The sequence below is a fragment of the Crassostrea angulata genome, chromosome 1 (genome assembly GCF_025612915.1).
Source record: "Crassostrea angulata isolate pt1a10 chromosome 1, ASM2561291v2, whole genome shotgun sequence".
In the NCBI taxonomy this organism is placed as follows: Eukaryota; Metazoa; Mollusca; class Bivalvia; order Ostreida; family Ostreidae; genus Magallana; species Magallana angulata.
In genome coordinates this window covers 25,205,007-25,228,438 of record NC_069111.1, presented here as the reverse complement: position 1 = coordinate 25,228,438, position 23,432 = coordinate 25,205,007, and the positions used below count along the sequence as shown (strand labels likewise).

The window sequence follows — 23,432 nt, the reverse complement described above, 5'->3', positions numbered from 1 at the left end:
GAAGGTTTTCAATTGCCAAAAATATATGTATCCTTGAAAAGAAGATTTTCACTTTGTCCACGAAGATCAACCTCAGTGTCAGGAAGTTGATTTAAAAGTGTAATTTATTTGTGAACTATATGCGATCTACTTCTTCTTTTTAAAATCACATACATGTATCTCTATTTTCTGCGTGCCTTTATTCTTGCCTTAGAAGGGGCCTGACCCTTTAACTGAAAACCCTTACTTAAATTTAAGTTTCAAGCAAGCTTTGCAAAGCTTGAAACCTGTTCAAGTGAGCAAAAAAAGAAAACATGAAAAGAGTAAAATATCTATTTTATAGTTCTTAATTCATCAAATAACTGCTAGCAGCTGGCTCGTGAACTACATTAGTCTGTAAACATTGTTAATAAATTAACAACACTAATAAAAATTAATAGAGAAATGTACAATTGAGCATTTTAAAACATGGGGTTTATTTCATCGATTTCAGCATGACTATAAGAATGGGTACGGTAAGCAGCAAAATCGGCCCTGTTTTCAAAGTTAATGAAATTTTGAGTGAAATATTTGGAGAATTAACCGGTTTCAAAACAGTTTGATTTTTGAAAATATCTTTTACGGTTTCCATATAATAGTTATCTAAACATAGCATTGTTTATAGCTATTCAGTTAACCAAAAACGTCATGACGTCATGAAATGTATTGACAACGTTCTTCAAATAATAATCATAGAAAGGATGTTCTGGTATATAAGGTAAATAAAGACATATTTAATCAATTATTTCTTTGCCTTTTGCAGTAAGGAATTTATTATGTTTCATGTTATATAGATTTATACATCATCATCATAATAGTTTGCATTCTCTCACCAGATGTCGTGTTACGCAACTTTCGCTTGCACCTCTGACAACGCCCAATGTACAAGATTAATGTGGGCAAAATGTATTTAAAATCAATGTATTTTTTTTTTTTTTTTATCTAAAATCAATTTAAATGTCTAATGCATGTGAACATCTTTCTTTCAAAGTTACTGTAAGAGCTTTTGAGCCGAGGTAAAAATTAAAAACTGCATGATTACATTATGTCGTTTGACGGATTTTGGAAAAATGGAAAGATTGCTCCAGATTGATCGCTGGTTTTATAGAAATCAGCAGCAGTGTCAACTCCTATAATCTTATAAACTTGCCTACAATGCTTGTCCTCTCTTTAAGATGATTAGACAAGAGAATGAAAAGAGCAATAACACGTGCCTGTCATCCTTGTTTTGAGCATGTGACATACTATTTCTCCAGTGTTGACAGAAGTGTAAGCTGCACAAGTAATAGCCTTCCAAAAAGCTTGATCGACTAAACAAAATAATTCAAGGGCAACCGTATCTTATGACATGAATTTTGATTTTCGCTGTTGTTCATAAATTCATAAACGGAAGTAGAAAATTCAGTCTTTTTCTTCGATATATAGCTTATGGTGTTCCGATAGGGCCACTTCGACCTTTGCAATTTTGGGCGAAAATGCGAGGTTGCGAAGGCGAAGGTACGAAGGCGAAGGAGCGAAGATGCGACGGCGAAGCGCGTAGATGCGAAGGCGAAAGTGCGAAGTTGCGAGGGCAAAGGAGCGATACTACTATCACTCTTTCGCCCTCGCAACTTCGCATTCTCGCCTTCGCACTTTTGCCTTCGCCTTTTTATGTTTTTGGAGCTCTCTATCGTTTAAAAATATTTTTAGCTGTATAAAATAACATGTTTGGCAGAAGATTAACTTTTGAGAATTTATTTTCAACACCCCGCGCAGATCAATATTTTCATTATTTCTAGTGGGGAGGGGGGGATCCGAGGGATAATTGTACTATTGTACTAGTCGGGGGGGGGGGGGGAGGTCCGAGGCTTATTTTGGTAATTTTACTATGTGAAATCAATAATACTAAATCTTCCGGGGGGGAGGTGTCCGACCCTCTCTCCATTACTGTGTGAAATTAATTTTCCGTGGAGGAAGGGGGGGGGGGGGGGGTCCGGGCCCCTCTCCAGCTAATCCGTGCATGAAAAAGGAATGTCGCATAGTTAAATTAAAATGGTAATGTGTTTGAACCACGATGTTAGTTTAAGGTAAACAGACAGCTGATAAGTGGCGGGAGTCTGGAAGTGTATGTGTACACATTATTGCGGACATTTCATTTTATGAGGAGTATATAATGATTAGGCATAGTGAGCACCGGTAAACATATATGTCACATAACACAGTAAAATATTAATAAACTTTCATAGTAAGCACGAAGGCCTATAGCGCATGGGTATCAATAACATCTAAGATTAATCGGCAAACCTCGGGCGAGTACGGTGCCTGCAACAAATTCGATTCCATTGGAATCGACCGATACCTCATGCTGAATGCAATAAAAAAAAGACGAAGGCGAGAGTGCGAAGTTACATGGGCGAAAGGGCGATAGTAGTATCGCTCTTTTGCCTTCGCACTCTCGCTTTCGCATCTTCGCACTTTCGCTCCTTCGCACCTTTGCAATTTCGCCTTCGCAAATTCACACTCTCGCATCTTCGCCCTCAAGGCGAAAGTCGAAGTGGCCCCATCGGATCACCATAATAGCTGGAGCATGTACATGTATATTATTTGAAATTAATTTATTTCTTTATTTCAAATTATCTTGAAATGTACATGTATCAAGTAATTGCATGTAAGCTAGAAAGATAAAGCAGTTAAACTGTATTTGTTATATTGATTAAGATGGAAAATCAAAGGCCTTTTTGTCATTTCCAACGATAGGAAAGTAATAGAAACAATTTTTGTTATTCAAATAATTATAAAGCTGCATGTGTACACACGATGTGCTATGGGGTACTCTCGTGATCCCGTCCAATAATCGGCACGCAAACATTATGAATTCATATGAAGTTATCGCGCGAAGACCTGCTTTTAATTTTCTTTTTTTTTTTACATTTGTTTTGTAACAACTATATATATTATACTTTAGATTGAATGTTTTAGAAATTTATCAAAGAAACACTATGCACACTTGACTACTAATTAATGTACATTTAGTAAGACACGCGAGTTATATCTTTTCAAGATGAATGAAATCGATCAATTGATCAAAAATCTGTAGAAAAGTCCGATTTAAAGTTGCATGGGCGGTCAAATTTTGTCAATCTGGGCAACATTGTGTCTAGTAGATACCGCGTAGATACCGTAGTTTGTTTCTAAACGACAACAATTAATTTCATCAAACATTTGAATATGCTCTTTCAATAAGATAGTATTATCGTTACATTGATCAAACATGTTAAAACTGAGTAAATACTTATAATCAATTTCATTTTGAGGAGGGAACGCAGTGCTGCCGAGCTGAGAAGGGCATCTTGATTTCCAGTGTCCCGTTTGAAAACATTTGTAGCAGACGTCACTTGGTTGCGGTGTGCGCCTGCTAGCTGCACGAAAGGGCTGGAGGAATGATTCGGTTTGTCGTCTGTAGGACATTGTTCTGCTGTTGAAGACCATAAGAAGGTAACTGAGCAGGAGAGCCAGTCGCAGCTGTCGGTGTAGGTTTGTGATATGGTGAGAATCGTGACTTCTTCCCCTGTTTCGTCTGTTTGAGTGCCCTGTGTTCTTGCACTGCGGATACGTTTCTCGTCGTCCGAGTTTTCAGCCACGTCGTTGAGTTTGTACTCCTGTACCGTTTTCCACCCAGTGACCCATCTGCATTTCCTTATATGCTTAGTGGTAACTAAGGTGGCCATCTTGAATTTGATGCTTAGCATAAAATATTTACTAGGCTACAAATATCCACATAGCGGCTAGGATAGCTTACCGTTCAACAACGTAGCCCTACGTAGCAGCTTCAACGTAGCCCTACGTAGCAGCTACGATCTTGAACACAGCCCAGCTCCTCCCACTTCGTCTCTGTAAGCTAAACACGTGATATTACTGGCGAATTACTTTGAATGAACTCCAGAAATATAGAATCGTTCATGATTTGCGATTCTGTGGAATATTTCCAAACCTTGGCGAGGGGTTAGAAAACACAGAACGAGTTGGATAAAAATCATATACTATCACAAATCCTGAGAGATTCTTTTTTTATCAAGTTAAACCTCAATCTGCTCTGAAAACATTATTTTGAGCCGCACAACACATTTAATACAAGACATCAACAACTTTACACATGGAAAAAAGTTCCTTGAAGACTGAGAAACAAGCATTTCATAATTTATAAATCTATATGCACTGCTCATCAATATTCTTGTATGTAGCACAGTCATTCTTAGCTGAAGAACTGTAGCTCTCCGGGAAAAAAATATTGACAGACCGGAGAGCTACAGGGCCACCCCTTGAAAAAATTGTATATTTATTGCGCATAAAAATGTGCGCTAGTTTTAGACTAATTTACCTTATTTCTAGGCAAATTCTGTGAAAACAATTAGTACCATTAAATTCTTCATTTTACTACAGATATCGTCTCTTCACTTGCCTCGGATAGTCTTTTAAACACCATCACCAGTCCCGTAAATTCATGTGGTGCACTTTGTTTACATGTAAAAATGGCGACTCTCGATCTCGATGTAAATTCAACATACTTGATTTTCCGAGGTCGGTAGCGTGTTTCGGAGAAAGTCTGAGGCAAATAAAGAGGTGATATCTGTAGTAAATTGCATGAAGAATTTAATGATACTAATTGTTTTCACAGAATTTGCGTATAAATAAGGTAAATTAGTCGAAAACTAGCGCACGTGTTTCTGCGCAATAAATATACAATTTTTTCAATGGGTGGCCCTGTAGCTCTCCGGTCTGTCAATACCTTTTTTCCCTGAGAGCTACAGTTCTGCAGCTAAGTTATTCCCAGAACTGCTACTCCATCACACTGGTTACATTGTTAAATCAAAGTACTGAAGTACTGACGAGAGTTGATTTTATCGACTTTATTATTTATCTTAAAATCATGTTATTTTGCTTGGCAAGTAGTTTATAATCTCTATTTGAATTACGCACATTTTTATAATATGGATTCTCGGACTTTTCCGACAAGAATTTCGAGAAAACCTCTTATGAATCATGTTTTGTAATATTTAAAAATAGAACTGATTTCATCAAACTATGTATCGGTATTCGAAAAATTTCAGAAAGTGTATGAATCCAACCAATAATGAACTCTAGTTTCGTTGAACCAGATGCTCGGCTGTCTCCGTTAATCTCCGACATGATAGCTTGATGATGCGACCTCTAAATATAGACTGACTCTCTGCTTGTCTGAGATGTACGGAGACAGCAGATGGTTGAACGAGACTATATTGAACTCCGGCGTAGGAAAACATACGGCTGCAAAAAACTTCTAAATTGTTCGTACTATTTAAAATCTGACTATTTCTTAGGTATTTATAAATAAGTTTCCTTTTCAAAAATGCTTTAGCGTACATTACATCGAATTTATCGATTATTTTCAAGAACTAACTCTTGTCAGCGGTGATGATTTGTGCTTAGGTCCAAACACTGTTTCAGTTTCGGTTTGCCAGAGAAACTGCATAGGAGAGTTGATTAAAATCAACTCCCAAAAATTAAGTTTGCCAGATTGTTTTAATAATTTGGTTTTCCAAAAGAACATCATCTATGATACTTTTCCTGAAAATTATTCCCACATATCTTTTGTATTTACATAATCTTACTACCTCAGATTCTTTGCAAGGGGGCGGGGGGGGGGGGGGTTACAGTAACGGATGTTAATCTTGTCAAAGCAGTGCTTTATTTCAGCAATAAATAAATAGTTACAAAATTCAAAAGCTCTATATTCATTTAAAATTATACAGACGATTATAACTAAAACCTCGAAAAGCAACTACAATTTTTATAAAACTGCAAAAATAGTGAATGCGCAGCACGCATGGAAATTGGGGCCGCTTATCGACATCGACTCATTTCAAATTCTTTTAATGATAATACTTTAATTTGAGAAATACATACTTGCCTCTTAAAAGCGAATTTATGTATGCCTGATTAGGCAGCCCTAAATTTCGATTAAAAGATATCAGTTATAGTAACGGATGTTAAATGAAACTTCAAACTAAAATTCTTATTATAATACAAGGTAAGTATATATTCAAAAAGTAATTCCATATTGCTAATAATATTGGTTTGTCAAAATCTCATAATGGTAATTGACCAAAAAAAAATGTAAAACATGTAAAATTTCATTTTCTTTTTGCTTTGCATAATAGTATATTTTTAACACGTCCTTGATTTTTCTTTCCCGATATCGCCGGTTTTATTTCGACTGTATTTTGTACCATCGAATTTTTTTTTTTAAATTCGTGTTTAATTAAATCAGGTTCACTTTACTGCTTTACGAATATTCATATTATAGATTTTACCATTTAGGAATGTAAATCTTATAGACGAATTTATATGACGTTTCAATGTCAATTATTACTGGATTAGTCTCTATTACATTTTATAACGAACATGAGCGGATCCAGAACTTTTTTCATGGGGTGGGGGTTCGAGAGATATCTATGTTTGCTTGGGAAGGGGGGGGGGGGGGGCTTCCAGGTCTACTTTCGATAAACTTGTTTTACATTATATTATAATTACTTACAAGGGTAACAATGTAATTATATCTATTATGCAAATATAATTTTTCAGGTGGGATCCGGACCCCCCCCCCCCCCTCCCCTCTAGATCTGCACATATACCGTGACCAGATATTTCATTCAATATCAATAAACTCATGTATATAAATTGCTTATTAGTCATCGTACAAGAAATCAATATTGAAATGCGTCTTTTCCTATATTAAAAATGAAAAACACTCTGCCGATAATTAAAGACACAGGGGGGGGGGGGGGGGGGGGGGGGGGGCTCCCTCCCCCCTTTTTCTCGCAGCAGACATTTGTTGCGACCTGTCAAGAATGCTGCTGTTGTGGTAAATTCGTTCCTACTCGTGGTTTTTTTTTACTTAACTGTAATGTCATGGGTGCAAATTCCCGATTATATAGTAATTTTCTTTTTGAAAATAAAAAATAGTAACGCTTGTTAACGGTAACCAGCTGGTAACGCTTGTTAACAAAAATTCTTATATTTTATTGTTTTAATTGCTCTTTTTAGTTTGAATATCGTCATAACATAAAGCTATACAACTATCAAGAAGATGTATAGGATGGAGGGCGCGAAGCGCCCGAAATGAAATATAAATATAAATGAAATGAAATATAAATTATATGATAATATTGTAGTGAGATATAATAATGCATTGACCTTCAACAGCTCTTTAAAAATTTTCATGTTCATCGAAGTGGAATGAAGCCGCGGTAAAATTAATGTTCTGCAAATTTGGTAGAAAGTATTGTTTAATGTAGAACCTTAAAAGTAGGTAAAGTATTGACAACATATCATCCTTTATTTACAACAGTAAACACAAGAAACAGAAAAGAAAACTTGACAGAAAAAAGATCTTAAATTTGAAAAATTAGGTAGGGGTGCTAGATGCCCTCCCTTTAAATCTGCCACTGACTTTTCCCAAATCCCTGCGGAATCATGTAATGTAACATTAATTAGATCGTTCAAACTAATCACTGGGAGCATAATATTGCTGATCCTCTCCTCCATAGGCGGGGTTTATCATGCAGACGCTGGGCTGAACTCAGTGAAGGTCACTCAGTGGAAAATTTTCGCTTTATATATTTATCACTGTTGCTTTTATATATCACAGTACTGTCTATATATACACGACCTAGCTTTATATATATACACAATTCTTTATATATATTGGCAATTCCTTTATATATTTAAAGCTGCTTATTTTTATATATTCGAGTTTATCTTATATATGTGTGTGTGTTTTTATATATACAATGAGTTTTTCTTATATAGACTTTTCTTTTTATATATCTTATGTGGCACTAACAGGCTTCTGTAGAGGATCAGGTTCGGATTCAAGCTGCGATCTAAATGATTCAGTTCGTTTCTCGTAAACGGAACAACAATGTAAAACGCAGAGTTTTTCATTATCTGTTTTATCATACTGAACAGATCTACATTTATTATCCCTCTGAGATTTTGATAGACCTGGTAAATGAAACACGATTCTCCCCTCCTTTCTTTCCATAAAACGACGATCGAATCTAGCAATCTCTGAAACTCTTTTTGGGGCTCCCTGAGCAAGTAAAAATGGTTAATTTTTTGCTCAACTGTAAAAGAGAAAGTTCGTTATCATTAGGCAAGTCTAATAAATGTTTCAGAACAACATTGATATCCCATGAAAAACCATATTTAGGCCGAGGGGGGTCTTTTATTAATATCCCCCTAAACAATTGTTTTACAATAGGAACCTGTCCTACAGAAACTCCATTCACTTGCGGTAACACTGAGGATATTGCCGATCTATGGACATTAATCGTTCGATATTTATAGCCCTGAAAAAACATCCAGGCTAAAAAATCTAACACAGAGGCCAAAGGGGCTGAAAAGGGATCAATTGACCGTTCCAAACACCAGCTATTCCATTTCGACCAGGCACTGTCGTAAGCAGACTTTGTGCCTGGTTTCCAAGAGTGCAAGAGAAGTTCTTTAACTTGCTCTGAAAAACCTTCTGAAGTGTAATATCTCCTGATACCTTCCACCCTGCTAGTTGTAATGTGTCGTTGACTATCAGAGGGTGGACCTCCCCCTGGGGAGAGGTTAGGGTTCTCGAGCCCATCGGTATCAGCACTGGAAAGTCTATCGACATCTGAAGGAGGAGAGGATACCAAGGCTGTGTTTGCCATGTCGGTGTAACGATCACAATTTGGCACTTCTCCTCCCTCACCTTCGCTAGACAAGGCGTTATCATGCAAAACGGGGGAAAGGCGTAACCCATTATATCCCTCCACGTCTGTAGCATCGCGTCTAATGCCTGTGCATGAGGGTCTTCCTTCCAGCTGAAATACTTGTTCAGCTGGGCATTTGTCCTGTCTGCAAAAAGATCTACTGTACAAGGGCCTATTATCTTCATTAGGTGAATAAAAATCTCTGGATCTAATTTCCAAGAACTCTTGTCCTTGAAATGACGACTTTCCCAGTCTGCCTCTATGTTCATATCCCCGGGTAGGTATTCCCCTGTAAGAGTTATTTCCCTCTCCAAACACCATTGCCAAATCTGACTTGCAAGATTTATCAACTTCTTTGATTTTGTACCCCCCATGTTGTTTAATTATGTATGCTATCGCTACTTTGTTGTCCGATTGCAATAGTACGTGCTTTTTTAAAATTTTCGACTGAAAACACTGAATTGCTAAAAATGCTGCTTTGAGCTCTAACTCGTTTATGTGCTGATTTCTTTCGTTTTCCATCCAAAGACCGCCCGTTTTTGCATTTTGACAAATTGCACCCCAACCTTTCAGGCTTGCATCTGATTTGACAACAATGTTTGGTTGGGGACGGACTAAAGCTCTCCCGTTCCATTTGCTTAGTTTTGAAGACCGCCATATTAGTTCTTGTTTCGAATCCTCGTCTAATTGAACATGGTGGTCGTAATTCCCTCCGGTATGCAGGGCTTTTGTTTTCAATAACTGCAGACTTCTGTAATGAAGAGGTGGGGGTAGAACCGCCTGATTTGTAGCCGTCAGACGCCCTATTAATTGGGCTAGATCCCGAGCAGAGACAGACTGACGACCCGCAAGATCTAAGCAATTCTGCTTTATCTTTATCACCTTTTCTTTTGGGAGAGAGAGGGTCATTGTTTCTGAGTTTACAGTGAATCCCAGAAATTCCGTTACATGTGAGGGGACTAGAACTGACTTTTCCTGATTGATCAAAAACCCTAGATTCTCTAAGAGATAGACAGCTGTTGACAGATGTGATTGAATGCCTGTGAGAGATTGGTTCATAATCAGAATGTCGTCTAGATAAATTACCAGCCGTATACCCAGACGACGTAAAATTGCAATTGGAATTTTCATGATTTTTGTAAACTCACGCGGTGCTATTGCAATTCCGAAAGGAAGGGATGTAAATTCCATTATTTTGTTTTTCCAAACAAATTTCAGAAATTTTCGAAATTTCTCTGCCACGTTTATTGTCAGGTACGCATCTTTTAAATCTAGTTTTACTAACCAATCTCCCTCTTCCATGAGATCTCTTAACAGCTGTATCCCCTCCATTTTGAAATGTTCGTAAGGGAGAAAACTGTTCAGATTTTTTAGATTTATTACAGGCCTTAACTCGCCCCCCTTCTTCGGTACCAAAAATACGTTGCTGTAAAAGGAATCGCTTGTGGGAGTTATCTCCCGTACCGCATTTTTCAACACTAAATTCTCTATTTCGGATTCTATCAAAACCTGTTCCTCTGATTTGAATTTCGACGGAATCGGAATTTTTCCCTGGAAAGGATTTGATAATAGGGGAATTTCTATCCCTTTGATTGATTGAAGGATCCAAGGATCCCGTGTAATTACTTTCCAATTCTGATAGAAATGTTTTACACGTCCCCCAACTGGCACTGACTGGGGAATTTCTACAGCATTGAAAAACAGGAATTTTGATAGATTCCGTTCGATCTCTGATAATTCTACCCGTTTTAGACTCACCTGATTCACTGAGTGACTGATTTCTTGGGAGGCACTGTATATTTCTGGTTTGCTCCCTGACCCTTGAATTGTGGGTACTGTGTGTATCTCTGATTCTGAGTGAACTGCCTCCTGTCTGTCTGTCTGCGACCCCCATACTGGAGGCTTGATGAGGGTCTCTGTAGAAAAAACTGGCGGTTTCTGTCAGAAAACTGTCTTGTTTGTGACCAAACTTTCTTATCACTGCCATTAGACAATAGCTGTTTTAATTCTCTATTATCTTTGTTATCTTTCGCTAATTGTTTAAGAAAATGTTTCCCAAATAAATCACTTTTACATTTTCCCAATGATTTCTTGTACCTTTTTTCAGAAAGCACATCTACAGATTCTGGCATTGTTTTAGCTAACACTGCCCTACGCTTATCCGTATTGAAAAGGAAATGGGCATTCCCTACAAACATAATCGCTCTTTGGACAAACTGAATAACATCAGAGGGGTCCATGCCCTTGCCCGTTTTGCTTATTCGCTCTGTCTCGCTCCATAAAACCGAAAGTGGCCCTAAAGCATCTAAAATTCTCATCTGGGTATTTACTTTATTTTTCTCTAACTTTCCATTCCATTTTTTACCCTTGAAAAATATTTTCTTTAAAAATCTGTCCAAAGACAAGCCCTGAAGCTTTTTAGAATGAGGTATGGGACAAATCTTAGCAATAGTCTGTCTGTTCTTTTTGTTAATCCCTTTTGTTGCGTACTTGGTGACAAATTTAAGAATCTTTTTAGGGATTTTTGGCTTAGAATTTGTGCTCTCAGAACATAAGAATAAATCAGAGTCCGAGTCAGACTCGGAACTAGAGCTTGAGGAGGAGCTAGAGGAACTAGAACTAGAGGAACTTGAGCTTGAATCAGTAGATGTTTTGCTTTTCTTGCGTTTTCTAGAGCTTGAGCGTGTTCTGATAGAAACATCGCCGGACTTACTTTTATCATTCCGAATTTGCTCTGACGAACACTGCCGTCTAAAATCATCCTCTGTCTTATCAGCCACAGAGATATGGTCTACTTCACATTGAGAGTCCTCTGACTCATCTACCTTTGTATTATCGCTCTCAACCGCCTCTGCGGGTGAGCTTTCTCTCTCGTCATGAGCCGGCGTAGCCTGTCCAGGCCCCGGCGAACGAAGTTGGGCATTAGCCATCCGAACACGTAAACACGTGTACACACTTGGCGAGCTGAATTGAAAGTCATCGATTGTATCTATCGAACGGTTAGGGTTTACCTGGGGCATGCGCATCGGGGTTTCATACCTGAGTGATTTTTATCTATTTATAGGTGGTCACACTTTAAAGAGCTGTATTTTTATTGTTGAATTGAAGGTCAATGCATTATTATATCTCACGGAAATATTTGAAATATAATCCTTAATCATATGACAATGAAGAGAATCGGATAGATCCCGAATTTTTAAACAATGCAAATGTCATATGATAAAAACGGATCATATACTTAAATGCCTACAACATATATATACTCAAATGAAATAGATTCATAAAAGATCGTTTTTGGTTTAGTTCCTAAGGGTAAGTTTTGGTAACGCTTGTTAATGGTAACATTGCGGCAGGTTTTATCAATCCTTGATTCAAAAATTATTGACGAGTGGCAAATACTTTTGTCTCTAAAATGTTGGGGTTGTATTATATCAAAAATCTATATTTTGATTTTTTTCCTTTTCCGGCCTCATTAGCAGAAAAATAGACAACCATTATCATTAGCATATGTAGCGACATATGGAAACCACTGTGACTTCTAAAGTTTGGCTGTTAAAATAATAATAATGCGTTAAAAAAATAAACGGCTATGTATTGTATATAAATTGAATATATATATATATATATATATATATATATATATATATATATATATATTTTGGTGAATAAAAATAAACTACATTACATAACTAATTATAAATTGTGTATATATATATTTATTGTCATGAAGTGTATACAAAATACAATAGAGTGAAACAAATCTAGTAGCTGTACCCGTATGCAACGCCCATGCATTCACTTATTTAAAACATGATTAAGATTTGATCATGACAGTACATCAATTATATGAACCCCTGAGGGACAAAATATTGGCAAACATATGAGAAAAGCAGATATTTTCATCCCAAGTGGTCTGAAATAATCAATGATGCCTAAAAATATGGTCAACATGTATGTTTTAAAATGAATACTAGTAAAGCATAGTAAACACTTGGTTTTTTTTTTATAAGAAACAAATCAAAATTCAAAATAGGGTTTGAAATTTATCACCTTCATTTACTCAACTGTTTTAGTATAATTATAAGTAAAGTTCTTGAGTTCAATCGCTGCTATTAGCTAGTAATTACACAACAGATATCCTAGCTACATGAAGTTTTACTTCTCAATAGTACACAAATTCACGATTCCAATCTGCAAGCAAATGTATTAAATAGGTTCAGGGGCACTGACACACTGGCAAACATTTTCATATACATATTCCAAGATTTGATAATGCATAAAATTAAAGTGTGTTAAAAGATGGTCATGGTGACATATTTCGGAAACCAAGAGGTATAGCGCCTTTTCGCCATTATTTCGCCTACACCTGTGTTTGGACGGAAAGTACCTGTTACTAAAAATAGCTTCAGGTACCTAGCTGTAGCAATATGATTTTTGAAACCTGGATACACTGTACTGGTTTTATAATGGTGTCTGTAACAACTGATTTGTCATAAATTCGGGAAACTCTGTGTATAGCAGTAGTTGTTATTCTGAACTGTGACAAGTTCAAGCAAAATGCAATGGATCTAAGTGTAAATAGAGTACATGTATAGTGTTAATGAAGAGATCTGTTTATATTGGTTATGCTCAATATGACATACTCAGATTGAAGTAAACAAGATAATTTTTTTTAAAAGCCCAGAAGATTAGAAATGTGTAACTTAATCTCTCTATTCTGTTCATGTTTCAATTTATTAGTGAAAAAAAATCACTTAGCTAGTGGATTCGATCCAGCGACCACAAAATCCAAAAGACCTCCGCTGTACCACTAGGCCACACATCTAACAGCAGATGCATTTTCAATATATAAGGCTATATACATGATTGTATTAGAAAAAAACACTGATTGAAATATTTGTCTAATTTTCAGTACGAAGACTGCGTTAAACCAAAATTAATTCAATGTAAAAGTGTACTACAGTACCTGTAGAACATTATTTTAATTGGATGTCTTCTAGCATGGAAATTGTCTTATTTGCGTTTCTTTTAATATATTTAAACTAAATATTGTATAATATTAAAAATGTCTGATATTTGAAAAAGTCCTATATTTGAGGCCAAATCGTATATTAAGTGTGCTATACCTCTTTCATAAGTGTTCTACTAACATCTACTAAAATTCTTTTCATCATTTGCCTAAAGTAAAAAGATTGACAATGAATAGTAAAATGCAAAAAGTAGGTCATGATGACCTAACTTACAGTTAACAAATATTGAAGTTATAAAGACACACCAACTAACAATTAAGGTATAGTGATCCTAGGTCTATTATATCAGAGATAAAGATTTTACTATGAATTAAAGCAGACTGCTTTTATCTTCTTTTAAGTCTTTTGACTCTTAAGTAATGCTATGTTGATTGTACAAAATGAATAATCCCCTCACTAATCTTGTTATTTACCATGCAACACAGAATGCAGGTAATTGTGGCTTATATTTATATTGATACAAACAAAGGCTTCAAAATTAATCCACTGAAATGGCTTCAAGAGGCCAATGAATCACATTGCTCACATGAACAACAGTTGATTTGAATATATTTTATTCCATTATATAATATACCATAGGTTTGAACACAAGTTCTTGCAACTTACTGCGCAGATTCTTACCCAACATTTGTTGGAACTATTCTTAATCTATAACTCTTCTTAAAATTGAATACCTCACCAAAATTAGACAATAAGTAAAAACAAAATGTAAAATGTATATCATTGAAATTTACTCTTAGAACATCATATTCTAAGATTCTAAGATCAACTGACACATCTTACAACAATAGGCTTCAAGGTACCGGTATCAAGAATTGAAAATATTGGATTATTATTAACAATTATGATGACAATATTGGATTATTATTAACAATTATGATGAAAAGCTAAGAGTAGATTACTGTGACCTTCTTTTTTTGGTAAACATATCTTGAAGTTGCAAGATTATCTGATTAACACCAAAAGTAAGTCAGTGTGACCTAGTTCTTCACTGAAACATCTTGACGCCCTAACACTACATATACATTATGTATCATAGATCCTTGGTCATGCATGCTGTATTGTTCCAATTGTAATAGCTAATGGAATTAAAGTAATACCATTTATGTATCATTATAAGAAAATTTTAAAGTCCACAGTATCTTACAAATGTACCATGAAATTACAAATGTATGTCATGATATGTCAAATTTTGTAACTTTTTAAAATTTCTTTCATTACTAAACATCTTTTTTCAGTTTATGGAAGAAAATGAAAACCGTACATCTGCTATTTGTTAAATTTTTGTTGAAAAACTGTTGTAGAAAAGAGGGGTATACATATTGTGTAGATTCTGGTCAGAAAAATAAACCACATAAGACATGGAATTGTATATTTTGCACAAGATATACTAAGGATATTAAGAATTACTTTAACCATATACTTGCTGCATAGGGACCCAACCAACTTTATATCAAAATGTACTTGAAGAAATAGTAGAGCACACTCTTACTTAATTTTATGTGTTTTATAAATTTGCTAATTAAAAAGCCTGCCTCATTATTTTTTTTCTGGGGGGGGGGGGGGGGGATGGAAACTCCCTTTGAAAGAATATTGGTCTGTAAACCAGAAATTTTGTGTTTCTTTATATTAGCAACAACTGCTATTGTTTATATTTTCATTATAATCTCTCCTTGTTTAAGGGTCACAACCTTACTCTTAAAAACTTGGTTATGGTGTCTTAAAGGTGCGGTTGCAAGATGCGATTTACCATTAGATTTTCAATTGACTTGCTCAGGTAAGTCAATTGAAGTCGACTGATGAGGTGGTCACACTATACGATTTTACAAATTGATTTTCGATTAATAAAACCTATTCAATATTTTTGTTGCACAGGAAAAAGTCATTGTGACATCACGATTCTCACCAGATAGTGAATTGAAAATCCAATGCATTCAGATTTTCAATCGACTTCAGACTTTGCTTTCGACTTTAGACTTAGGTGGTCACATGGTACGATTTTAGTCTAAAGCAAATAAGATGAAATAAATCTGATTGAAAAATCTGATCATCTTTAAGAAGTACTCATATTCCAAGTTTATGCACACATCATAAATGGTAATAGAACTAACTAAATAATGGAAAAATGAAATTGCTAAAATCTATCATAATTACACCCTTTAAAAGAAAATTTTAAAAACTTGTAATAAAAGAACAGCTACCAATTTAAAAACATACATGTATCTATATATACAATCAAAGTACATTAATTTATAACATAATATTATTAGAGGCCATAGGCCTGAGTCACTCAGGTGATTTAAAAATCTGGTGACATAAAATGGTGAAAAAATACCCTTGTTCTACATCATATTATTTCTTATAAAATGTGAAAAAGGTCTACAACCAGACATCAAGCTGCCACAAGAATTCCACTCAACAAGTACATTCACACTTCATCTACACTGATAGCACCAAACTCAGAGAACAACACATTCCTAGGCAGTCTACCCACTGATCCAAAGCCAGAGGGCCTCCGGCTGGGTAGTGTAAATAGCCCAGACTTTGTGTTCTCATGTATACATGCATATAAGACAACAATTTTGTAAATAAAGAGAATAAATCATACACATGAATGCTATGTAAATCTGGGACTTTGTATATAATTTCTGATCAGATCTATGACTACAATGTTGTAAATCAAGAAAATAAACCATACACATTAATGCTCTGTAATTCAGGGACGTTATATATAATTTCTGAGCAGATCTAAAAAGCCTAATATTAAGTGAAACAGTTCCTCGATGATTCATCATAATATTTAACAAAAGTACATGTATACAGCAGTCGCCGATTTGGTGGGAATTTTAGCATCAGCAGTGTCACATAAGGTCCATCATTTAAAATTCAAATGTATAAATACATCATACTTGAGATTTTGAAGCTCCAGGCATCTGCTGCAGTGAATCACATAGAACTGATTCAATACGGTAACCAATAACTCCACACAGTATGTCACAGAATGTTGCCAATAGACCCTTCTGTTCCGAAGTTTTTCCGTAGTATGACATGAAGTTTTAGACATTTTGCTGAGTTCAGCATACGTACACGTAACAGTTGTTAAGTGTCCACTGGTTTGTAGGGAACACCTGGGGTTAAAGCTTTGGCCTCTTTGGAACTCTTTGGTTTGAACATCCTCTTGTTGACCACCCTGTGAGGCGAGTGCTGGGAGTGACTGGCACTGTGTGTGTCCACTTGAGTGACCAGCGCCGCCTTCTCGGAGTTCTTTATCCCTTTGTCTTTTGATGGCAAAAGAAATGTCACTTTCTCCTGTAAATAAAATGACGCATCAAGAGTTGAATTTTAATTCAAAAGAGAATTTTTAATAAAAATATTACTTCATACCGGTAATTTTTTTCTATTTGCAGTCAGATACATGTACTGGTATATCTTTTATGCTCTCGTACTATTTGGGGAATTTTTTAACGAAAATTTTGAGAAATGTATATATAGTAAAGGTTAGATTTTAAATATATGTGCATCTAGATTGATCTTGATTCTTTTGGAGATGAAATCATTGTTTGATACGTATTGCATGTCGGAAAACGCTTCTATCCTTCTATCTACAGTAATAGACACAAGTTTCATCGGTTGAAATGATTTAAACATACCAAAACTTCACTCTGCTTCCTCTCCTAAATAAATCTGACCTTTTTCTTGTTAAACTTAAATATTTTCCATTCTTGTGAGCCTGACAGTGAGCTGTTGTCCACATTGATGGTCTCTGTGCTCGTCTTCTGGTAGGTGGGGTTGGAGTAGGTCAGGGAGGAGAACTCACTTTGCCCAACTTCATATGTTTGTCTTTTTTTCCTGTAAAAATATTCCAATAACTTTATTAATAACACAAATGCAAACATTTATTTGGAAATTTCCAAATATCAAACATTTATTTTGCAGTTATAAGTTACATGTGCACAATGAGGACCATTTTTCTCCTTTAACATAGAGATAGATTATGACAAAATACTTTGACCAGCTGAAGAAGAAAGACGGATGCACAAGTTTATTCATTGGTACGAGTTGAATATTCTGGTTATTTTATGTAAGGAGAAATGAAAATATGCATATTCATTCTATACTTTTTTTTATAAGAGTAAATCTGCCCATTACTGCAAGAAAAGCAATTGAGAGGAAATTGACCTAGTTATTACTGGTATTTAGAATAATCAGCTAGTATACAAATGACATTTTCTAAATCCAAGGGGTATAACTCTGTAAAAATTTGACCAAGATGTTATTATGATAAACCTGTTTACTATATTTCATTTCAATATGTGCATCCTCTGCAAAGAAAATGAACGGAAACTGCAAATAATTGGAATTCATCTACCTCAAAGGGGCAATACTCTGTCAAAAAATGCTTCATCGTACCCAAAATCAAACTTGACCTAGATATTATATTGTTATGATTAACCTCCATATTAATTTCTATTTCAATATGTGCATCCTCTGGGAAGAAAATAAAGAGCTAGAGCCACGAAGCATCAAAATGTGCCTTAAAATTTTCACAAAACTCAAGTTTGAAACAATACAAATTGTAATTACTTATAATGTAGGGCACAATATTCTGCATCTATGCATATGAATTTTTTTCACTTCGGCCCCACCGTTTAGCACATGCGCATCATCAAACATACTATGATCGTTAAAAATAGCTGAAAATTGTAGATTTTACTGCAGTATTTCCCAATTTTGAATGTGGCCACACTTGAGTACCTCTTTGAAACTTTTAAAACTGAGAGATATTGCATTAATGCTTCTGCCTGCAAAATTTCGTAGAGGTACTCAAGTGTGGCCAATGTGTATTTTACAAATTTTGAAAATTTTAGTAACAGAAAATAAAACAGACCACTCTATTTTAGGGTAATTATTTGCTTCCTTTTTATTGAAATAACAGAATTTAATTCATAATGATAAAGAATTATTTGTGATTATTTACAAAATCCTTATTTTATTAAATATTTGAGGAAGAATTGCATATAAACTGAACTTTACCATGTTTTATCTAGTAATTTTATACTGTGGATTCATGCTTACAACGTGCATCATCAATGACGTCATAGTTTGACGTTTGCGACGTTAGTTGAATCTGAACATGGAATCTTGAGTTCTTTCAGTATTTTGCCAATAGAATTTACCAGTAAAGTCTGCATTTTTAAAAAGCTTTATTTCTATGTACCACGGTAATATTCAATTTCAGTAGAGTATGAGATATATGACCATTGCTAACAAACAGAAAAAATTAAATTGGCAAAGTTAACATTGTACGTACGTTAGTAAATATATATTCCTATACCTTTATAATTTTAGAATAAGCGATAGCATGTATAAGTAGCTAGTTGTGGGTTTTTTGTCAAACGGTGAAATGCATTAAACGAAAGGAAAGATGCAAGCGATTTTTTTTTACACAAGTACGTGTTCCTGAATACCGCGGGAGAAAGACAGTCGACATCACGTGTAAACATGTAGGCCTACATATATGATAAACTTAACTTATTCCGTCAAAAAACTTGATTATTTAATTCCTAAGTACAGCTGTAATTGAATATTAAGCCATCGCCCCTTGTATAAAAACATTTTGCCAATGCATACGTCTTTCTTTATCAGCCACTGTTGATCAGTGTTGATTCGTCGCGTGGTCAATGTATTTCCGGTGAACCGTTACATGCAGTTACACTCCTTTCTTAAAAGATCGATTGTGTCCGTTTCGATGAAGACGGCTTTTGGTAAACACAGCTTAGAATACTTTATTAGCATGTGCACTATATAGAAGTCTAATCCTAATTTCGATGTCTTTGTTGATCATTTGTCCAATAAAATAAAAAATACACCCTAAGCGTGTGTACATCGGTGACTTACTTTTGCCTATAAAATTCTCGATTGAAATTATCTTTGATCAATTTATGCGTATTAAATCTAATTAAAGTTTTTCTTGTATTGCATATAAAAATAAATTCAGATTGCCGGGCCCTTTCTTTAAAAAAAAAAAAGGCGATGAGTACAGAGAGATTTAAAACGGTATTTGTTTCCATTCAACCCCCCCCCCCTTCCCTACCCTCTAAAAATGGATTTACGGCCGGGTTCATTACAAATCTATATAAATGATAACACAAATTCTACATGCTTGCTATGAATTCGACTTTTCAAGACAATTTTACGACATTATTTATGTGCTACTGCTTGATGTGTTAAATAAAAATGTTCATTTTAACCTATCTTCGCTTCAAAATAGTAAACCCACATTCTCTCTCTCTCTTTCTCTCTCTCTCTCTCTCTCTCTCTCTCTGTCTCTCTCTTACGGATAGCTTATCACTTGGAAAAATTCTCAAAAGACATGAATATCACTAGAAAAAATGAAATGTGAATGAATAGACGTTATGGCATTTATAAGGAATAATTAACTCATGAGAATATTTTTAAAGAAATCGATATTCTTTTTTCAGTTAATTAATGAACATTAAAACACTGCTGTAATGTCATTCCCTTGTTCCAGCAGTCAAAATTTTTACTTGTGACAGTCCGATTATTAAAGAGCTTCTTAATAATACTGTTATTCTTTAAAATCGGACTGTCTCAGGAATCAACAATGATATTCAATGGAGTGATTTAAGTACGATATATGCCTCAAACACTTATGTATCAAAAATATCCCAGTTCTCGGCCCTATAACGGGCCTCGAAACTGTTTTATATTATTTCATACAGAACTGCTTTCGGCATACTAGTATATCCATTACATATACACAGTCGCTGAAAGGTTTTATTTTTCACTTGAACAGTTCGTGAACGGTGAGCGCACAGTGAGTGCACTCTAAACGAACGCGGTGAGTGCACACTGAGCCGAATTTGGATAGCGCTTATGAACGGTGAACTGTGAGCGAACGCAGAGCGCAAACGCAAGCGCAAAGAGAACGTTGAACGATATATGTACTCTATGTGAACGCAAGATAAACGATTTATTCGGAGTGCCCTGGGAGGTAATTTTCGTTGGTAATCAGGAAATAATAACAATAAACTACATGTTTGTATTGTAATAAGCCTAAATATAATATTATCTGACTAAACAATAAGTGAACACAAAACGAACGCAGTGAGCACAAGGCGAAATCTTTGTGAACGCACGGTGGGCGTTTTGTGAACGATGAGCAGGAACGGAGCGGAGAGCGCAAGTGAACGCAAGGTGAGCGCACATGAACGCACGGTGATCCCACGGGAAAATGGGAAAATAAAACATTTCAAAGGATTGAACCCTGGCATCTAACTGCTGTAAAGCACCAGGATTGGGTGAAAATATTGAAGCCTTGAAACAAGTAAAATAATCATGAAAATAATGTACACAGACTTTTACAGTAATGCATCAAAATTCGAGATTACATATATCTCTATTAAATTCAATTACCGTATCTCTGTCATATTTATATGATTAATTTTAATAATTTGTAATTACATTGGTAGAATTCAATGATTAATCCTCAGTTATACACTGTGCATCATCAGCATTACTTCAGGCAGTTTCAAATTGCAGAAAAAAAGAACTTTTAACACACCGACATATTTAAATGTACCGCTGTTATATTGACCTTCAGCACTGGTACCTGTAATATTTTTGAAACTTTATTGTAAAAAAGCTTTTCATGGTATTTTCATCAATAAATTGATTTTCATAAATTAATTATAATGTCTACATGATAATTTTATTTGTTTTCTGTTTTGTTTATTTTATTAGATTCAAGTCATACGTAGTTTTATCATTTCGTGACGTTACTTAACAAAAATGACGTCTGTTCTACATTTTTCATCAAAACAATGCCATATTGTAAACTCCGTTTATAAAAAAGTATGATAGATATCGAAAAAAGAAAAACAGTCATGAAAAGCTAAGATTCTACCCTATATTATACCAAAATATGGTAATTTTTAATGATAGGGCAATTTTTTATGCTTCGTGGCTCTAGCTCTTTAATGCTGTATGTGACAAATCCTTAATCTGTACCATTTTGCAGCAAATTTTATCATAATTTAGATAATGAACTAGTTCTTTCTGAGGTGTGTTCAATTCAGTTGACCATCTAGTCAACTGATAATTTTTTTTCTGTTCACAATTCATACCTTCTCCTATATTTGACTACAACTGCAATGATAAAAAAGATCAGGACTATGATCCCCAATGCAACTGCTATCATCACTTTCTTTGTCACATTATCTGAAATTACAAAAAAAAATCCAAATTCCAATTATCATATTTTTAACATGTTCATGGTCCATGCAGTTCATGTATAACATTTAACACTGGTGTATACATGTAGATAGAGTAAAGTTTATTGAAAAATAAACCATGAAGGTTCAAATAAGTGACAATCCAACGCCATACCTTCAGTGGTAGAAGCTGTAGGAGAGGGTGTATCGCACAGACCAGCGGCAGAATCCTCATCAGAGCAGCTGTAAGACAAATACCATCCTCTAATGATCATCTACACATTACATGTACCAAATATTTGAAAAAAACCCAAAACAAAACTTTTTTCTAAGTGGAGGCCTTACAAGTTGCCACAACCTTACTGTTACATGTACCTTAAAGGTTTTATGCAAGGAAATAACTAATTAGAATGAACTTGCTGGTCAATTATAGCTCTAATACTTGTAGGAATGATAATTTCTGTTGATATTTTGTTTTTTATGTTTATGCAGTGCCTCATTTTTGGCGTTCAGATTAATTTCTGGATCATATTCTAGGAATATCCTTATAGGGAACTTTTTCTTTGGTGCACATGATGCAACCTCCTGGATATTATTGAGTCTGTCAACATGTGGAATTCAGGGTAGGTATGTTACTGTAAATTTTCTCTCTTGAAAGTCTCATTAAAGTACTGTATATTTCTGATCATAAATTTTTGTCCACACATCAAAGTTTAAATTACTTCGCCATTAATTCTCTCCTCAGAGTCTCCATGAATGATTTAATTCAAGCTATCATAGAGTAATATTATCTCCTTATGTGAGCCTTTGATCATGTTGATGTTCTCATACTTCTTAAAACGAGAACCAACATGTTTACTACTAAGAATTTACAAGGAATTTAATGGATGGAAGATTCAACTTGATATGTATAGTACCGATCAGACCCAACCTAATAGAAAGTAAACCCCAACTACACCCTGGGTTTACTTTCTGGGTTAACTGTGGGTTAACTAGAGTGGACCCAGAATTCGGAATATACAAGGGGCAGTAATTACAGGCAGTAAGGTGGTAAGATAATATACAGGTCTGCTTCACACTACAGTGCATACAGTTGACCTTAAAGGCAATTCTTGAGTAAACCCAAAGTAAAGCCTGAGTAAACTCAAAGTAAACCCCAAGTGGACCAAATTTTCAAAAAGTAAACCTAGAAAGTAAACCCGGGGTTTAGTTTGGGCTTACTCTGGTGTTAGGTTGGGTCTGATCGGTACTGTACGATACAGGTGCATCAAGCTACCGCTACCTACCCTAAGTTAACATAAACAGGATTTTTGCTGTTCTTCTCTTTACTGGGTACTGCCAATAAAGAAAACACACTAGTATAAGAAAAAAATATTTCAAAACATAAA

General features: G+C 35.1%; 3 protein-coding genes across 4 annotated transcripts in view; all 3 read right to left on the bottom strand.

Moving 5' to 3' along the window:
* Nucleotides 1–3,087: 3,087 nt before the first annotated feature.
* On the bottom strand, nt 3,088–3,740 carry LOC128171041 (uncharacterized). The gene is made up of 2 exons (XM_052836803.1): nt 3,290–3,740; nt 3,088–3,188 (listed from the first exon to the last, which is right to left on the bottom strand). The coding sequence occupies exons 1-2, from the start codon at nt 3,723–3,725 to the stop codon at nt 3,124–3,126; spliced, it is 501 nt and encodes a 166-aa protein (XP_052692763.1). The 5' UTR covers nt 3,726–3,740; the 3' UTR covers nt 3,088–3,123.
* Nucleotides 3,741–10,321: 6,581 nt separating this feature from the next.
* Nucleotides 10,322–11,825, bottom strand: LOC128177305 (pre-mRNA-splicing factor CWC22 homolog). The gene has a single exon (XM_052844010.1). It carries the CDS (start codon nt 11,804–11,806, stop codon nt 10,544–10,546), a length of 1,263 nt encoding a protein of 420 aa, XP_052699970.1. The 5' UTR covers nt 11,807–11,825; the 3' UTR covers nt 10,322–10,543.
* Nucleotides 11,826–12,473: 648 nt separating this feature from the next.
* LOC128167239 (low-density lipoprotein receptor-related protein 4-like) overlaps nt 12,474–23,432 on the bottom strand; it is a 76,781-nt gene continuing 65,822 nt past the window's right edge. For both annotated transcript variants that reach the window (XM_052832837.1, XM_052832847.1), the window contains exons 39-43: nt 23,331–23,379; nt 22,220–22,287; nt 21,958–22,051; nt 17,500–17,659; nt 12,474–17,119 (exon numbers count right to left, since the gene is read on the bottom strand). In XM_052832837.1, the coding sequence (XP_052688797.1) occupies nt 16,910–17,119; nt 17,500–17,659; nt 21,958–22,051; nt 22,220–22,287; nt 23,331–23,379 (581 nt within the window). In that variant the 3' untranslated portion in view covers nt 12,474–16,909. The remainder of the gene's footprint in view (nt 17,120–17,499; nt 17,660–21,957; nt 22,052–22,219; nt 22,288–23,330; nt 23,380–23,432) is intronic.

What these genes read in the sequence shown, in the direction of transcription:
- LOC128171041 (XM_052836803.1), bottom strand. Translation starts at nt 3,725, where the DNA reads ATGGCCACCTTAGTTACCACTAAGCATATAAGGAAATGCAGATGGGTC. An exon ending in CAAAATGAAATTGATTATAA is followed by an intron (nt 3,189 to 3,289) that starts GTATTTACTCAG and finishes GTTGTCGTTTAG; the next exon opens with AAACAAACTACGGTATCTAC.
- LOC128177305 (XM_052844010.1), bottom strand. Translation starts at nt 11,806, where the DNA reads ATGCGCATGCCCCAGGTAAACCCTAACCGTTCGATAGATACAATCGAT.